Here is a 19,445-nt window from a genome sequence, read left to right as displayed (position 1 = left end):
AATGTTTTAAAGTTTGAATGGTGTTTCTAGGTCAACGTACGCCAGAGCAGGATATGTTTGAGTTTTGCGATTTTTTTTTTCCTCGTCCCATTCATTCTTATGGGAAATTTTTCGCAGTTTTTCGCGTCTTACGACGCGAAAAATTAATATTCTGGAAATCTGAATGATAGCAATAATCGTCCGATCGAGCCGCACGTTTTGATATATTTTTTGTTTGTGTGCGCTCAAAGCTGCGGGGCAAGTTAACCGCCGAAGCCCAAAGGGGAAAACAATGTTAAACCGGGAGGGTGAATAATAATAAAAAGAGGCGCGGTGAATAACAATAGTGGGCTTGCGAGCACAGCCCACTAGAGACACCTCTATAGCTTTGCTATAGAGGTGTCTCTAGTGGGCTTGCGAGCACAGCCCACTAATAAATTCCGGAAGAACAATAGTGTGAATGCTGTGTCAGCATTCACACTAATGATAGCTTGCACTGCTTCTGCTGCAAAAGGTTTCCTCCCAAAAAATACAGACTGTTTTTATTTTGTATGTAAATAGAATATTCTGTAATATGTTTGTGCAATACCTTATTTATATTGTATTTTTAATTTATCACTTGTTTCTTTCTTCAGTTTTTATTTGGTGTGATATTTTTGACTTAAAAGAAATAAAATCTTGAATACATACATGTAGTTTCTGTGTGAGTGTATGAAAATTGATTGTGAAATTGACTGCGATGCGAGGGGGCGCCAGCCATAATCTGGCCTAGGGCACCAAATTGGTCAGGGCCGGCACTGGTTAAACCAACAGAGACAAGACGTTTCAAGATCCTGCTGTCTGTCACGTTTCCGTTTAAAGAGGTATATTCAAACTGTCATGGTATTTTCTCATCAGTTGTGACAAATAGGGATGGCTTTAGCAACACTCACTGTTTTTCACAAATTAGAAATACATGTAAGTAAGAAGGAGAGAACACAGCTACTCTGCCCTGTAAAAATCTGGACTGGATCTGCGCTGGGTATGTAAATACAGCTGCATACTTTGGAAAGTTGCAAGCACCTTTTGCACCTCATCTGCATGACAACTACATGTATGTAACTTTTTTCACTGACTTTCACAAGGCATTGACTAGAGGTGAAATTGGAGATGTCGCCATGCAGTCATCTTGAGCTGAAACAAAACATGCAAGTTAAACGTCACAGTTCAAAATTAGGCACATTTTGAATATTTATAATTATCATAGATAGTTATAATGTGAAACTATTTAAATGTTTAAGTTTTCTGTAACACTCAACAGCTATAGGCTGGATGTTACAGCCACAGTCATTGTGCTTTCTCCTTGTCTTCAGTGCGTGTATGTGGTGTGGGGGTGGCTTCCTTCTTGGTTCCCCACTCTGCTCTGGCCGCACTTCATCGCCAGGTTTTAGGACCACTAAAGGTTTGTTACCATGCCAGGCTTCTAGCTCCGAAGCTACAGTATTTTAGCCAGTCAGTAACACTTGCTTCTGTTCTCTCGGTCTCCAGGATTAACCTCACGCCTGCCCATCTTGTCAAGCCCGCCAACCTGATCTCATCCATTGTAAGCTCTGCCAAGCCCCCGCCTGGCCCTCTTCCTCCTCATCTCCATCCCACACTCCAGCTAGCCACCATCTCATCGTTCATGGACCCCCAGCAACACTTCACTGTGATTTGCAATGGCGAATCTGAGGGGTGGCCACCCCTGAAAACTCATTGGCCACCCCAGATCTGATAGGTGGTTGGTCAAGTTTGTCAACACAAGAAAAAAGAGAAATGCTGTGAATCAATGTTGACAGCTGATCAGCTGATTTAGGGCCAGTTTTACATTTTTAACTAACACAGTAATGGTCGTACTGTGAGAGCTGATTTCTGCTCAGCGGACGTTTGGCCATGCAGGTCTGATAGGTGAGCCATGAGAGATGAGCACGGCACGCTGCATCTGCTGCTGCTGCTGCTGGTCCGGTCGTTAATGAAACAGGAGGATGTCACAGTGACAACGTCAACTGATGGATAAAAACACTGAAATCTGTCGATTGAGAGGTATGGTAATTTAATGTTTAGTTATGTCGTAGTTCCCTCTGAATGTGTAGGAAAACTTTATCTAGCACTAAGTAGCAGCTAGAAGACGAACTAGTTTGTAAGCAGCCTGCAAACCAAGTTAAGCATTTAATGTTAGCGTTTTGTTTTTTATTATTGTTATTTTGATGAAATATGAAATGCTGTTTTCTGGACTGAAGGCTGAGGGTGTTTTTTGCAGATGTGTGTGTTCAATAGAGCTAATGTTATATTTTTGACCAACCAGTGTGTGAAATATAGTGTGACAGTCTAGATTTAAGTAGCTATAACACAAGAACAAGCTGTGATTAATTTATGTGCTCTGTGATTTAAGGGCTGTTTAAAGACTTTTTTCTCTTGGAGATAAAGCACTTTTTGTTTTTTATTGATCAGCTCATCTTCACAGTTCACATGTTTTAGACGTTAAATAGGCAGAGGCAGAGCAAATTTCATTCAAATGCCACAAATGCCTGAGATGCAATACGTGTTAATTGTGTTATTATTATATAATATTGTTATTATATTATTATAATATTGTTATTAAGTGATCGAAGATGTCGGTAGTTATGTAAAAATAAACCTTTGTAGATACAGACAATGATCCTGCTTGACGTTTGTTACTTCAAAGTGAATTGACTAACTGATTGATTTACATTTCCCCCCAGGGATATACACACGTATGTATGTATGATTGTGTGGGTGTAAAAAATTATATTTTGTATATATGTATGTATATATATATATATATATATATATATACATGTGTGTGTGTGTAGCAGAACCTCCAGCCTATTGATGTCTGGACATGGACACTGTCTGGGTTGAAAACCACTTTTTGCACATTTTCATACATCACAAGGCATCCTATAGAATGACATTATTCAGTCATCAGGCCATCATCTGTGTCACCTGTATTGTTACCTGTGTGCTTTACTAATTTAGGCGCCATCTTGTGGTTAAATAAAAAACACCTGGCAAAGAACAAACCAAAAAAATTAAATTCCAGTATCTCCAACAAATGATATCTAAGCTAAATAATAACATAAACTAAGCATGTAAAGAACAACACATATTTCTGTTTTTTCCTTACAAGCTAGTTTATCTTTTGCTTACAGATAAACTTTTTAATAAGGTCTGTCTTTAAGTATTAAGCTTTGATTTGAAGTTTTTGGTGTGTTCTGTTGCCTGGGTTGCTCTGTTTTTATGTAACCACAAGATGGCGCCTCAGTTAATAAAGCAAACACAGGTAACAATACAGGTGACACAGATGATGAGCTGATGACTGATTAATGTTATTCTATAGGATGAGTTAAGAGCAGTTGAATTTTGCTACCTAAATTACCTAAATGGAATTTAAAAAATGACTTTTTAAAAAGATATTTTTACCAGCATAGACACCTTTATTTGACAGTTACGAGACAGGAAATCATGGGAGAGAGAGGGGATGTGACACGCAGCAAAGGACGTCCAGCCGGGATTTAAACAGCGGTCAGCTGCGTATGTGGTATTAAACCTCACTATGCCATGGCCACCCCACACTAGCTTTGTGTCCCATCTCGGCCACCCCAGTAAAAATGTCCATCTTTGTGGCCGGGGCTGGATCCTCCTCATGGATGGATCATAAAAACCTGACAATAGACTCACCATCAGAATCTTGAGGACGGGTGAGAAGCTGAAACACAGGGAAGTAAATCTCTGCTGCATGGGTCCATGGCTGGCCAGTTCACTCTGTCAGGGCTGGTGTGTTTAGCAGCAGGGGTTAGAACCCAAATGCAGAAGACAGGTGAAGCAGCAGGATGGCTCTCATGATTTATTAAAGAAAGCTTATGTGAAGATAAGTAGTCAGGCAGGTACACAAGTCGGTTCACAAAAAACCCAGAAGAAATGTATGTTATGTGTATAACAGAAGCTTTGTTTGCACGAAAATGAATACTCAGGATATCAGCAGGAGCATCACATCCCAACATGTCCAATGAGAGAATGAAAAAGGAACTGAACTCAAACCACAAAACCAGACATCACAACAGCAGGGGATCCAGCTGTTAGAGTTCCTCCAGCATCAGCCTTTCAGAGTCATGAGGATAACTGCTAAATAAATAATATCTTTATTTTTAAGCCATCTGTGAATCAAGTTAATCGTATTCCAATTTCCAAATGTATGCCTAAACTATATTCCCTGTAACTTTAATCATGTAAATGTCTGAACTGATTATAAACTGCAGACACGTTTGCTTTTACCATGGTAGTGATGTGGGGGACACAGGTTCATCCATGGACACTGCCGGAAATCTGTGTTGGGCGGTCCAGGTCATAAAAACTAAGCATTGTGATTAATATCAGATGGGCAGCTGGTGGGTGAAATAATACATGTCATTAATGAGGAAAACATGACACTTCTAGAGCCAAGAAACGATACAAGTGCGTCTCTCCGTTAACACAGCTGTGCGCGATTACGCACGCAGCACATCAGTTTATTGATTATTTAAATCTGTCGACAATTATTAGTTCTGTGTTTATCATGAATATATATATATATATATACATATATACAGTACAGACCAAAAGTTTGGACACACCTTCTCATTCAATGAGTTTCCTTTCTTTTCATGACTATTGACATTGTAGATTCACACTGAAGGCATCAAAACTATGAATTAACACATGTGGAAATATGTACTTAACAAAAAAGTGTAAAACAACTGAAAATACGCCTTATATTCTAGTTTCTTCAAAGTAGCCACCTTTTGCTCTGATTACTGCTTTGCACACACTCTGCATTCTCTTGATGAGCTTCAAGAGGTAGTCACCTGAAATGGTTTTCACTTCACAGGTGTGCCCTGTCAGGTTTAATAAGTGGGATTTCTTGCCCCCAAAATGGGGTTGGGACCATCAGTTGTGTTGTGCAGAAGTCAGGTGGATACACAGCTGATAGTCCTACTGAATAGACTGTTAGAATTTGTATTATGGCAAGAAAAAAGCAGCTAAGTAAAGAAAAACGAGTGGCCATCATTACTTTAAGAAATGAAGGTCAGTCAGTCCGAAAAATTGGGAAAACTTTGAAAGTGTCCCCAAGTGCAGTCGCAAAAACCATCAAGCGCTACAAAGAAACTGGCTCACATGAGGACCGCCCCAGGAAAGGAAGACCAAGAGTCACCGCTGCTGTGGAGGATAAGTTCATCCGAGTCACCAGCCTCAGAAATCGCAGGTTAACAGCAGCTCAGATTAGAGACCAGGTCAATGCCACACAGAGTTCTAGCAGCAGACACATCGCTAGAACAACTGTTAAGAGGAGACTGTGTGAATCAGGCCTTCATGGTAGAATAGCTGCTAGGAAACCACTGCTAAGGACAGGCAACAAGCAGAAGAGACTTGTTTGGGCTAAAGAACACAAGGAATGGACATTAGACCAGTGGAAATCTGTGCTTTGGTCTGATGAGTCCAAATTTGAGATCTTTGGTTTCAACCACCGTGTCTTTGTGCGACGCAGAAAAGGTGAACGGATGGACTCTACATGCCTGGTTCCCACCGTGAAGCATGGAGGAGGAGGTGTGATGATGTGGGGGTGCTTTGCTGGTGACACTGTTGGGGATTTATTCAAAATTGAAGGCATACTGAACCAGCGTGGCTACCACAGCATCTTGCAGCGGCATGCTATTCCATCCGGTTTGCGTTTAGTTGGACCATCATTTATTTTTCAACAGGACAATGACCCCAAACACACCTCCAGGCTGTGTAAGGGCTATTTGACCAAGAAGGAGAGTGATGGGGTGCTGCGCCAGATGACCTGGCCTCCACAGTCACCGGACCTGAACCCAATCGAGATGGTTTGGGGTGAGATGGACCGCAGAGTGAAGGCAAAAGGGCCAACAAGTGCTAAGCATCTCTGGGAACTCCTTCAAGACTGTTGGAAGACCATTTCAGGTGACTACCTCTTGAAGCTCATCAAGAGAATGCCAAGAGTGTGCGAAGCAGTAATCAAAGCAAAAGGTGGCTACTTTGAAGAACCTAGAATATAAGACATATTTCCAGTTGTTTCACACTTTTTTGTTAAGTATATAATTCCACATGTGTTAATTCATAGTTTTGATGCCTTCAGTGTGAATCTACAATTTTCATAGTCATGAAAATAAAGAAAACTCTTTGAATGAGAAGGTGTGTCCAAACTTTTGGTCTGTACTGTATATATATATATATATATATATATACAGTATATACATATATAATGGCATTTTTGGCACAAATTCATCCAGCGTCTCAACAGATGTTGAAGCCAGCTGACGGCCATCATCAGGGCCGGACGTTGCTTCACGTGACGCTGCAGAGGAAAGGAGCTCTCATTTGTCTTAAAAACAGATTTCCTTGGTTAGCAACATGGTTAGTACCATGTTGCTGATGAAACATTTATTTTAGGCAAAACTGTTTAGTGTGTGTCTTTGTATGAGTGTGTTGCTGTAATCGTAAGATAAATATATATAAAACTATAACTGAAGTATTTGAGTGTGTGTGTGTGTGTGTGTGTGTGTGTGTGTGGTGTTGCTGCCTCACAAAAAACTACAACTAAGATGATCTGTAACTGTATACATTAAGTGTTTGGTATAGGCTATGGTGATTGAGTGAGAGAGAGAGAGAAAGAGAGAGAGACAGAGAGAGAGAGAGCTGGTAGCTGGGTCATGGGCTGATAATGGGCTTGCATCTCCTGGACCTGACTCCACATGCATCTCACTGGTTCCTTCTCCTGCTCTCTCTCTCTCCTCCTCCTGTCTCTGTCCCTTCAGCCTCTTCATCTCTCTCCTGTCTCATCCTCTGTTGAATTTTTAAAATGAAAAGTCTAAGTATACTACTGAGTCATGATAACTATGATTTGACCTAATATTTTAATGCCATGTTTAGTCACATTATTACTTATCCATCCAAACATCCAAATAATATTATTGATGGATAATTCATAGTGTGACTGAACATGGCCTTATAACATTCTGATTCATTGCATGTCCTTTCATTTTCCAGCCTAGGCTACATTTACAGTAGGTTACAGTTTAGCATCCCTATTGGCCATCTGTTGTATCTGTAGGCTCGTTCACTATTTTTCTCACTCTCTTAGCTTATTACAATTCTCACCTTTCCTCCTCTTTGCCTGATCATCCTCTGCCTTTCTTGCTGCAACAAATGATAACTGAATGATATCAAATGATTGATGCAGCCTCTTACCACTAAGTTGCATTCCTCAATGGTGGCTACGGCCCTGGTCTGAGGGCATCTGGTGGATGAGGGGGGAATTGCAGTGAGAGGCCATAGAGAAACGTATGTGTCTGGGGAGGAGGTACAGGGAGACAGAATGTGACAGGTGCTTGTATACTTTGGCAGCACTATCTCACAGTTAATGTTATTTCTATAGATCTGCTTTGACACATGCTTGGATTGTAATATTTAGCCACAAATACAGCCAATATATTTATAAACGTACAAACTGTAGTCTAATAAATTGAGAAAGTCATGTAAACTGTGATCACTTGGCTGGTCTGTGGTCAGCCTACAGCTTCTGGAGCCAAGTGTTGCATCACTGACTCCAGTCCCGATGTGAAACCCAACTGGTGTCACTTCAACAAGTCTCTGCTGGTCTAAACTAACAGCTCTATGGTTTTATATAGAAAGACATCAACACCAGAGCCATTCTTCATAACAGAGACTGTGGCTACTGGCATCAAGCCAGCTTAAAGAATAGCCCCTCTATCTGTCTGGCTTCATGAAAGTAATATATGCTCCTCTGGCTGTGCTTATAAATGATTTGTTGAGTATTTTGTTATTCAGGGATAAACCTCAAGTCTAGCTATTCAGCCCCGTTGGAGAAGTGAGGAATTTAGGAGACAGACATCGGCCTTTCATCAAACTTTAGAAAAAGGCTGATAGGCCAGTCAGTTGTAAACCTCTGATAGGCTGCTGGTTGCTCCCTAACCACAGCTATGAAAATCTATTTTGGTAAATGAGTAATTAACGATCGGGGTGATTTTTAAGTGGATTTATCTGTTTGCATTGACCGCGGCACGCCACGTTTGAAGTGCTCTCCAGGGGAATGAACATTTCTAGTCCCAACTGGCAATGTCAATGATAGCCACGCAGACAGATAACAAGCTGATGATGTCTGGAATATGACAACTCCCTAAACGACTCCATGACTCTGCCCATTAATTAGTCCATCAGGGACATATTTATGATACATATATATGTACAATATATGTACAAAGAGTCATTAGCAAATGAAATGATAATCATAACTAAATCCATCCAATTGCAAATATGTGGATTTGATTACATAGGACAATGCATAGATTTCCATTTATATGATTATAGCTATGGTTAATCTCTAATTTCTGCTATCAAATACAATGAAACAAGAAAAGCAAACATAGCAGTGTAATACAGTAAAGGATAAGTAATTATTTGTTTTTAAAAAATTTGGTCATTTGCCATCTCAGCAGTTGCATCTATGAAAGAGATTAAGTTTATGTGAGCATTATGTGAAATTGTACAATGTACAGTGCACATCACACCAGGGACGGCTGGATACTAACGGTGTATTAAGACAGAGAGCAAAGCAAATTTTTTCACACAAACACTCCTGTTTGGCAGTGATCAGTGAAGGTGACCTCCATTGTTGGGTGTTTATGTTCTGTAATGTTGACTGCTGACTGGAGCTGGAGGGGAAATGTACTTTACTTTGTGAGGGTACAGAGGAAATTGGAAAAAGAAGAGAGAGCACTGGTGAGTACTGAGTTTACTGAAAGGCTCAACTGAATTCAAGCACAGACACACCCCTTGGTGCATGCTGTTGCTCGCGAGCTTACAGCTAATGTACAGTAAAGTAATTAGGGTGATTGGGGCGAATAAACTTTTACACAAATAAACACAAATGGTCTCGCGTTTACACTGAACACATCATAAGAGGACACTCAGAGAGCTATTAGTGATGAAATCAAACAATCTGTAAAGGAGGAGGGTACTTGTTTTGAGTGACAAGAAGTGCCTCTCATAATATTCAACTCGTTATCAGAACAGTTTGTGAAATAATGAAGAAATGTTATCTACAGCGGTGTTTTCTCAGGTTTTTTTACACCGTGTACCAACTCAGAAAATACTAGACTTTCCAAGTAGCACCATTATCAGCTTGTGAAAAGAAAATACGCTGTTTCAGTAGCCACTGGCATAGATGCTTGGTGCTTCAGTTTCACCAGTCAGTGGAACCATGTTTGTAGTGCTTCTGAACAGTTAATTTTTACCTCTGCTTGCTGTCTTGCCATCACAGTATGAGGTTAACTTGTAACTAATCATGGATGACAAAAGCAACGTGTATGAACGTGACTACTTAGCAGACTGTAAAAAAGTATTAAAGAATTAGCAGAATAAGAAGTTATTTCAAATGATGTTTAGAAATTGATAGTATTACACTGTATGCTTTTAAATTAACTCATCTTTTAATAAAAAAAAAAATATGTGGGATTCCTCTAAGGGGAGTTTGCATACCACCAGTTCTACTCCCACCACAGTTTGAGAATAGGGGATCTACAGTATGACGTGTACATGGGCAGAAATTGTCCATTTATTTTGAGACAGTCCACACAAATTTAAAAGAGAAAACTGGACCTGTGTACACAAATCCTGATGACTAAATAAAGTTGCTGAAATCACAGTTTTTCCCTAACTTACAAAAAGTAACAAAAAGATTACATTATTTTGACTGTTACACAAACTGAAAATGTCTTTCCCTAAACCTTAATCAAAGTGCTTAAAACCTAACCACAGACAGGATTCTGGTTTTGCAGTCCTGGACACCATCCAGCCCATCCACCTTCCTTCAACTGCTACGCTGTTCATAAATACACTAATTAAAATTAGTATCCATGTGCATAAAACCCAGTAGATGACAATTTGTGATGAATTTACAAGCTACATTGGAATACTCCAATACACTAAATAAATGCAGACTTGTCAGCTGGTCCAGCAGTGTCAGATATTTGCTTCATGTGCATATTTGACTCAGCTCTCACATTGTGACGTGCAAAACACTCCTTCAGTCCTCCATAGTCTAAGAAAGTGTGCCCGTAACATTTCTAAATATATATCAACACAAAGAATATGATTAAAAGCTGTCCTTGCACAGTGTAATTAGGTGTTTGCAGCACATTCCTGTCCTGTAGGTGCTGCATTTTTCCCACGTGGAGCTGAGCGGCTGCAGTGATGTGCGTGCAGCGCTCAGCTGGCTCGACCCGGTGCCTCATGTTCTCTGGCACTCTGTGTGCAACAGCTGGACCTCTTCAAATGACATGTCTCTTTTACATGCAAGCCCACTCTCACACAAACCAAATCTGAACATATTGTATACACACGCTGACACACATTCAGGATGTTACTGTTGTATATATGACCGTGTCCTTGTGTGTAAGTGTGTGTCCATCTACAGCCATGAGACAGATGGTTACACCAGGCTGTCATCGTGATGAACAAATCCTTAGTTTCTTTCAAGTAAAAACCTCTTTGGAGGAAAGAGGAAGTGGAGCAATGGCTTTCAGCATGTGTATTTATTGCAAGCACCTCGAGTCCATCAGCTTGAACCAATAAAAAGACTGTGTTTGTCTCATAAAGACACAGAGTTCCTTTCTTTTACTAGTGAGTTTATATGAGGACCCACAGCCCCATTAGAGACTATCCAAACATGCGGGCCCGGACCACGGACAGATAGCCCTGCAGAGTAAACAAGTTCTAATTGATGGTGGGTGGGATGAGGGCATATGCAGTGACTCAGTCCTTGTCAAGCCACCTGCACTACATTCACATGCAATAACTCCTCTTTACACAATAACTGATCCGTCCAAGAATTGTTCAGAGTGCAGAAATGTCTGCAAGCCATGTGTTCACATTAATGGCACAAATGTTATATTCTTTCTTTCAACAATATCTGAACATGGTGATTGTTGTAGGGTTAAGGCTAGACTTAAAATTAAAATTATGGGGAAGGTAAGGTAAAGTGACAACAATATTGTTAAATGTTTTTTTACTGCCATATGCCCAACGAATAAAATGATACAATCCTTTCTTTTTAGCTGAAATACTACATAAATAGTGGAAGTGGAACGTAAACTAATTTGAATTTAAAACATAAAAAAGTAGAGCAGTTAAAATACGAGACTATTACACAATATAATATAATTTAATATGATATAACCCACACGTACACATACACACATATTTTCGATCAATCCGTGACGTCATCCTCCAAGAGATTGCGTTGGCCATCTTGGCTCTCTCTCTCACACACACACACACACACACACACACACACACACACACACACATTGATTTCACCACACTAGTCTAGACCATAGTGACTGTGAGTCTTTGTCACAGTTTCTGTTCATCAAGGCTACAACACAAACTAAGAGTCTCTGTTTTAGAGGTTTGAGGAATCCAAGGCATTCCAATTCCAAATTGGGTTTCTGCAATGTGCTCCCTGAGTAAGAACACATCCTCTGAACCAATCTCTGCCCGAACGAAATGGGTGACAAAGCAGGGTCTTCTTCACGTCTTCTCAGCAACATGTCCATCATCATTGTGTTGAGCCCAGGCTTGGCATCAACTGATTGCATGCACCTTTACAAAAATAAAATAAAAAGCTATTTAAGTGCTTTAACCATTGGATCCCTATTTTGGGCACTTTTCTTTTTTTTTTCTAAGATTGTTCGAAGTTAATACAAACTAGTTAGTACGTTTCCATGAAATAATACCTTTATAAAGTCTGACAAAGAGTATAAACAACATAACATTCAAGGTTGTGTTATCAATTTATTTTTACCTGAGTGGAAGTCCAGCCTTTCTTTCAAATCCTCATTTATAAGGGTCTGTTTCTTCTGATCTTCCCGAAGACTCTTTACGGTTTTCTTTGCTCTCCGTTCTCGGGCCTTTGCATTTTGCTTCTCCCGCTCTAGACTCTCCATTCTTGCCAAAGCTTCACCGAGTCTGGCCTTTAGACGAGTAGGAGAATTGGGCAATGCATAGGAGTGGTCCTAGTAGAAAGAAGGATGAAAATATTTTCAGTGATGTTTATATCATACCACTCACAGGTGTTTGGTGCATGGCACTACATATGTGCAGGCACACATTCTTAATTTCATACCAGTAATATCACTGCCAGCACCATGAGTATGAGAAACAGAGAAAGGGTGTGTGTGTGTGTGTGAGAGAGAGAGTGTCAGTGAGAGGGGGTTCACGTATGTATTTATTTATTTATTTATAACATATAAATAGTGTGGTATGCGAGTATGTCTGAGAAGAGTTGCAGAAAGCAAGGGAGAGATTTTGATATGACCAGAGCCATGATGCTCACAGCTGTATGAGACATATCAAATAGCCCATAAATACTCACATCATTGGGCTGAGGTTCACTTTCAGGGAAATGCTGAGAAAGATCCACTGGTAGGCTCTCTTCAGCTTTCCTTGAGGTTTTTGTGTTCCTTGTCACTACAGACTAAAATACTGTATAAGAAACGTAATACTTTTTTAAACAACTTCATCAAAAACACTTGAAAAGGTTTTAGTATCCCACAGTGTATTGTAATACACAATACATCACTAATTCCTAAACATGCAGAAAGAACTAACGGTAAAAAAAAAAAAAAAAAACATGTTTAGCAAAGTGTGATATTAACTTTTGTTTTACATATGATTCATAGACATCTCTGTTAGCATGTAGAGTAAAAATACACCTACTCTGAGAAGATGAGATGGGAAGTTGAAGACAGATGGGGTCGCACCATCTCTAAGCCTGACAATCTGACCCGTCCTGTCAAAATCATCAGGCTTGAAGTGCTCACTACAGAGCTTTGACGATGTCATGTCCATGAGTAACACGCCCTGTAAGAATGTGGAAAGGTATTATGGGTAGGGCGGAGGAGTTTAGTTTACATTAAATTCGCACAGACATGTCTACGTGTGGTCCATATTATTCAGATTGAATTCTGCAACCTCTGCTTTATTCAGAAGTAAAGTAGAGACAAGACATTGGCGACGAGGTTTGATTTTCATTAGCTAGTTAGAAACAACAAGTTTAGTTAGCTAGCATGGAGAAATCCGGGATTCAAAACTTTGCATGCTACACCGAGCCAGCTACGCTAGGCTCACGATGGGGGCGATGGCTCACGTCGTTCGAGCTGTCTGCTGACGGGAAAGTGCTCATCATAACCGATGATTCACCTGCTGCTACAAAGCAAAGGGGACGTGCACTGCTACTTCATCTAGCTGGACCAGACGCACAGGACATTTTCTCAACTCTACGTGACACTGGTGAGGCAACGGACTACAACAAGGCAGTGGAGGCTTTGAATGCATACTTGGTACCCCAGGTCAACACAACGCTGGCAAGGCACGCATTTCAAAAATTGCACCAGAAGCCAGGGGAGACAGTGCAGCAGTTTGCTACACGCCTGAGACAAGCTGTGAGAGACAAGACAAGATAAGGGATGCAATATTAAGCAAAGGAATGTCAGAATATGTAAGAAGAAAACTTTTAGAAGAGGGTCGCGGATTGACGCTAGCGTCTACACTGGAAATAGCTGCCCGTTGTGAGAGCATCGATGAGCCACTGGCGGACATGACGTCATGCGCGTTGGCTAAACCCTCCACAGACACTGGCTGCGTCCGAAATTCCATACTAACATGCAATTGAGTATGCTAAAACAGTATGTGAGATTTTTTAGTATGTCCAAAACCTTAGTATGAACCCAATAGTACGTGAGGTGCATACTATTTCCGGTAAATATTACAGTAAGCAAGCACTGGACATTACCCCGGCATAAATATCCCACAATGCAATGCAGCGGTGACGACAACAACAACACAACAGACAATGGCGGACAGCGACCAATGCAGCTCTGGTGTAACATCTAATTGAGGTCATAGTTAGTGATGTTGTTGTACTGAACTGCATTATATTAACATTATATTATATTATTGCATTATTACCTTTTCCAGAAATGTAATGATTATCTGGCGACGAAGATGCCTGCGAGTTACAGAACGAGTTTGCCTGCGGTTCACATTTATTATTGTATGGCTATTTATTGGATGCAAATCAAGGATGTATTATTAGGTTTTTATTATAAGATGTATTGAAAGAGTATTATTGCAAATTGCCGGTAGAGATGAGGTTGGCACGGGTTACCACGGTTACGCATCTCCAATCCAACTGGCAAGAGGAAGAGAAGTGCGTCACTTCCACGCTAAGTAGTGCGTCGGAAAAGATGCATACTACTGTTATTCACTTAAAAGTATGTTGAACGATAGTACACATATTGAGTATGTAGTGTATAGTATGGAATTTCGGACGCAACCACTGTTAGCCGGATTGCACTGAAAGGAAAAAAGGGAAACCGTGGAAACGGGAATACAAAAGGTAGACCGAACAGAGACAATAAAAATGATGTTAAGTGCTACAGATGTGGGAATACTGATCACATTGGCCGTGATCCAAAATGCCCCGCATGAGGACAAATGTGCCAGGGAAGAAAATACGCAGGGAAAAGATCACTTTGCAAAAATATGCCGCACTAAAGGTGGCAAACCGAAACAAAACGTAAATAATGTTGATAAACATGAAAGTGGGGACTTTGCATTTGCTATTGATGATAACCACATGCCAGAGAGACTTACGCCAGGTTCAGACAGGACGCGGAAGCGCCCCGATCGGCTGCGAAGCGCCGAGTAGCGGAGTCATTTTCATTTCGGCGCCCATGTTAACCGATGATGTCGTTCACATAGCAAGCGCCGTGGCGCTTTGCTCCGCTGCCGGCGCGCGCCGTGCAGCAATCGTTTTGGCGTCTGGTCTAATTTTTTCGCGTGCCGCGGCCGAATGTGTCAAGCCGGGCAGGAAGTCAAACAAAGCAACAACGAGAAATCCTGTGGTTTTCAGAATGAAACACATTTCAAAATAAAACTATTTTCGATAATTAAACACCCCGATTGACAGAAAACTACTCATTACTCCCCGACCTAACTATGGTGGTGGCCTGTGGCTTTTCGGCGTCCTAACTATTTGATGATTATAACTAAATGAGCCGCGCTTCGTAAGTAAAAACAAGTGAAGTTGCACATTGAAAGTGTGGAAAAGTGTGGAAAACAAGTGTGCCCAAAATGTCGAATGACGGGCCAGTTACGAGGCAGAAAGATAAGAAAGACGCCGCCGCAGGTGACTCTGGATTGTCAGACACTGTGCTGCAGGAGCTGAAGACGCTGAACAATAAAATGGACGGGATGAAAGACATGTTTGAGAAACAATTAAACTCCAAGATGGACAGTCTGCGTAAATCGATGGAAAAGCTGATTACAGAAAACAGAGACTGTCTGAAAGCCGAACTTGCTCTGAAAACCAAAGAAATTCAAAACAATTTGGATCTGGAGCTCGGCCATGTAGTGGCGAGAATTGAACAGCTGGAAGCCAAGTTTGATGGGGCGAAAGACAAAGCGAACACTCGCTTTGACCCTGATGTTTCGGTGATCATCTCGGGTGTACAGTTTGTGGAAGGGGAAAACGTTATGGCTGTTGTGAAGGAGCTGCTCACCCAGGGGCTGGAGTGGGAGAGCCCCCGCGGCGTGGTGGCAGTCGAAAGGCTGAGAGAAAGAGGAGGACGGCCCGGTGTGCAGGATAAAGTGGATGTGCTGCGCAAGAAACAGAGGCTGAAAAGTATTGACACATTCAGGAGAGTTTTCATTCGATCAGCCAAGGCTCACTCCGAAAGACTGGTGGAACTGAACTTCAGAACTTTATTGGATGAAATACCCTCCGGCCGACAGTTTTACATCACCGGGAACGGGAGAGTGAGAAGACGCCCTGCAGCTGCAGGTGTGGATGACAACTGAAGCGTGGAGGAGAAACGGAGGGCTGATAATTGAGGATCATCCCCTCAGCCCGTAAGTTATGACCAATTCGTCCTTGTGCACTGGAACATAAATGGCTGGACGGATATGAACTATAAACCCAGACTCCTGATGCTACTGAACTTTAAGCCGGACTTTATTTCCCTTAACGAAACGCACTTAACCGGACTAAATGTGATTAATATAGATGGATATACTTGGTTTGGTTATAACAGGAAAACTCACATTAAAGCCCCTAAAGGGTCGGGGGTTGTGGGTATTTTGGTTAAAAATGATGTCTTCAGTTCTTACAACGTTAGTGTAATGGATAAATCAATAGATGGTATAATTGGTTTACAGGTTAAACATCTGGTGTCAAAGTACTGTTTTATAATCTTTTCTTGTTATTTTCCTCCAGAGGGTTCAGTATGGGCTGATGCACATGGACTGTATAATCACCTGTTGGTCCAGATGTATAATCTGGTAGACACTGATGCTGTGTATGTCTGTGGGGATTTGAACAGTCGAATAGGGCATTTGGAAGACTTTATTAGTGAGATTGATATGCCTGTCCCATCCAGAGTCAGTTTGGATAATGCTGTAAATAAACAGGGTGATATGGTAAATGGTAAATGGTAAATGGTCTGCATTTATATAGCGCTTTTTCAGTCCTCTCGGACAGCTCAAAGCGCTTTACAACACATGCCACATTCACCCATTCACACACACATTCATACACTGATGCCGGAGGCAGCCATGCAAGGCGCCAGCTGCTCATCAGGAGCAATTTGGGGTTCAGTATCTTGCTCAAGGATACTTCGACATGTAACTGGGGGGAGCCAGGATTCGAACCAGTGACCTTCCGATTACTAGATGACCCGCTCTACCTCCTGAGCTACAGCTGATATGTTGATAGAATTTCTGAAGGACTCCAAATGCTGTATTTTAAACGGACAGATACCTGGTAAAGATAACTTTACCTCAATATCTATAAAAGGGAGGGCTGTTGTTGATTATATAATCACTCCTCATGAGTGTTTAAGCACTTGCACGGAGCTAAACATTTACAGTCCTATTGAGTTAATTGAGAATGGGAGTGTCAGTTGTCTCAACATGCTTGGTGACAGATGCAAAGTACCTGATCACTCACTGTTAGTCCTAAGTTTTCAAGCAGGAGGGGGCTCTGCTGTTGATTATTCGGGGCTAGATAATGTTCAACCCAGTCATTACCCTCAGAAAAATGTTAGAACAGTCTCTCCTCATGTTCTTTCCACTAGTGAGTGTCAAGCTATGTTTGCTGAATTCTTAGATAAGCTTACTCAAGTTCAATGTCAAAAAGATGTTGATTACTTACTTACTCACTTCCGGGTCACTGAGCTGGATGGCTGCTTAAGTGGATAGCTCGCTCGCTTGAAATCTATATTTAACTATTTAACGGTGTTACTCATCTCTGTTTAAATGCCGTTTGGAACACCTAATACCAAGAGACATAACCAGAAGATGGATCCCGCTACACCTTCTCCAACATCATCTCAGGATGATAAAAAATATAAACTGTCTGAGGTTGACAACGCCGGCGGCTTGATGCACGAGTCTGACACAGCTGTTGCTGAAACGCCAAACTTCACCCGACTCATTCATCCACCGAACGCTGCTCCTGGTAAGCAAAACGCTGAAGAAAGCGCAACAATATTGGAGCACCTGATTGCTCTAGGGAGTGGGATCACTGATTTAAAAGACGCTACAAACTCAGTCCGTTCCGATGTGAGAATCACGCAGCTGACTGTCACTCAGATCCAATCAGACATTAACAGCCTCAAAACTACTGTGTCTCGGATGGAAAATGATTTTATTACTCTCTCTGGCTCTCTTAAGTTGTTATCAGACAGAACTGACATTATCCAGACAGAAGTGCGCACTCAGCGCGAACAGAGCAACCTAAACGACAAAAAAATAAAAACTCTGGAGGGTCAACTAGCGGCACAGGAGGATTACAACCGCAGATCCAATCTGAGGCTTGCCTTCTTACCTGAGGGAGAGGAGGGAGATGACTGTCTTGGTTTCATTCAGCGCAAACTCCCTATTTGGCTCCCTAAGCTGGCTTCGAGGGGTCCCATGGAAATCGAACGCGCACACAGAGTTTATTCCAAGTCGGCTAAAGACAGGGGCGGCCCCAGACCTGTGATCTTCAGGCTGCTCCGATATCCCGACAGAAAGGCCATTCTGGACGCATATCGAGAGGCAGGATCTTCGCTCTCCCACGGGGGTCACAAGCTGCTCCTGTTTGCGGATTACTCTCCCTACACCTCTAACCACAGACAGGCCTTCTCCGAGGTCATGAAAGGACTGCGCAAGAAGGGCATCAAAAACTTCCTGCTGTACCCCGCCAGACTTAAAGTCACTCTGAATAACGAGGATTACATGTTCGACATCCCTGAGGAAGCGCAAAAGTTTCTGGAGGATAATTAAATAGCGCATCCTGACTCTCTGTCAGGATCTCTGCCAAACGGAATACACACACACACACACACACACACACACACACACACACACACACTACACAACACAAATTCACGCGCACACGTACACTGACATTCTCTCTTTCCCTCTCTCCTTCTCTTCTTCCCCCCTCTCTCTTTCTTTCTCTCTCTCTCTCTCTCTCCCCATTCCTTAAAAAGAAGGGGAAAAAATGAGATACATATTATGTATTATATTTTTATTTTATTTTATTTCTTTTATTTACTTATTTATTATTATTATTATTATTATTATCTATCACTATTAATTTGCTTTCCCCCTTCTCCCCTTTTTTTTTTATTTATTTATTTATTTTTTTCCTCTTTTTTTGGGAACAGATAGTATCTGTAAATTTTCCTTATTCTTCTTATTCCAAGGCCTAGTGGCCACCATTTTTATTTATTTATTTATTTTTTTTTATTTTTTTTTTTCTTCTTCTCAAGTAAGGCGGGGAGGAGTGGTGCTTATCTCAATGTGGGGAGGGTGGGGGGGTTGGGGGTAAGAACTTAAAACTTAAAACTTAAAAAAAAAAAAAAATGGTAATATGGTCAGCCTTCTGGAATTTTTATTATTTAAATCATGTTTATGAAGTATTGCTTTATATTTGGCTACTTAACCCTCCTATTCGAGGTTTTCTGTTTCACTAAAGGACAGACGATAGATGTTCTGAATTTTTCCTTCTCATTTTTTAAATTCTATTTTCCTGATTTTCCTTTTCCTTTGTAATGTAACATTTCTGCTTGAAATCTTTTCTTATTGCCTTGGTTATTCTTTGGGAACACTTATGCATATATAATGCGAGCTTGGACCGAGCTTTCCCACCTTGTGTCAGTTACTCGAGGTCCCTCACTATGTTTCCTTTTGCCAGTCCTTTTACAGGGGTGCTATTGGCTTCTCCCCTGGCATACTGGCTCTTTTATGTTTTCTATGTAATTTGTCATGTAGTGACATATACATGGGCACATGGGCTGCCT

At 41.2% G+C, this 19,445-nt stretch overlaps 1 protein-coding gene across 1 annotated transcript in view; it reads right to left on the bottom strand.

Moving 5' to 3' along the window:
- Positions 1 to 1,096: 1,096 nt before the first annotated feature.
- The window catches only part of LOC311251318 (THAP domain-containing protein 6-like), a gene marked incomplete at both ends in the record, with an annotated part of 31,478 nt that continues 13,129 nt past the window's right edge, over positions 1,097 to 19,445 (bottom strand). The window contains 4 exons of the mRNA XM_084343698.1: positions 1,097 to 1,152; positions 11,900 to 12,110; positions 12,470 to 12,571; positions 12,814 to 12,927. Coding sequence (XP_084199824.1) covers positions 1,097 to 1,152; positions 11,900 to 12,110; positions 12,470 to 12,571; positions 12,814 to 12,927 — 483 coding nt within the window. The remainder of the gene's footprint in view (positions 1,153 to 11,899; positions 12,111 to 12,469; positions 12,572 to 12,813; positions 12,928 to 19,445) is intronic.

This window comes from Pagrus pagrus (genome assembly GCF_965226575.1).
Source record: "Pagrus pagrus genome assembly, chromosome: 22".
In the NCBI taxonomy this organism is placed as follows: Eukaryota; Metazoa; Chordata; class Actinopteri; order Spariformes; family Sparidae; genus Pagrus; species Pagrus pagrus.
The sequence above is the reverse complement of the archived record's forward strand: the minus strand, read 5'-3'. Positions and strand labels throughout refer to the sequence as shown.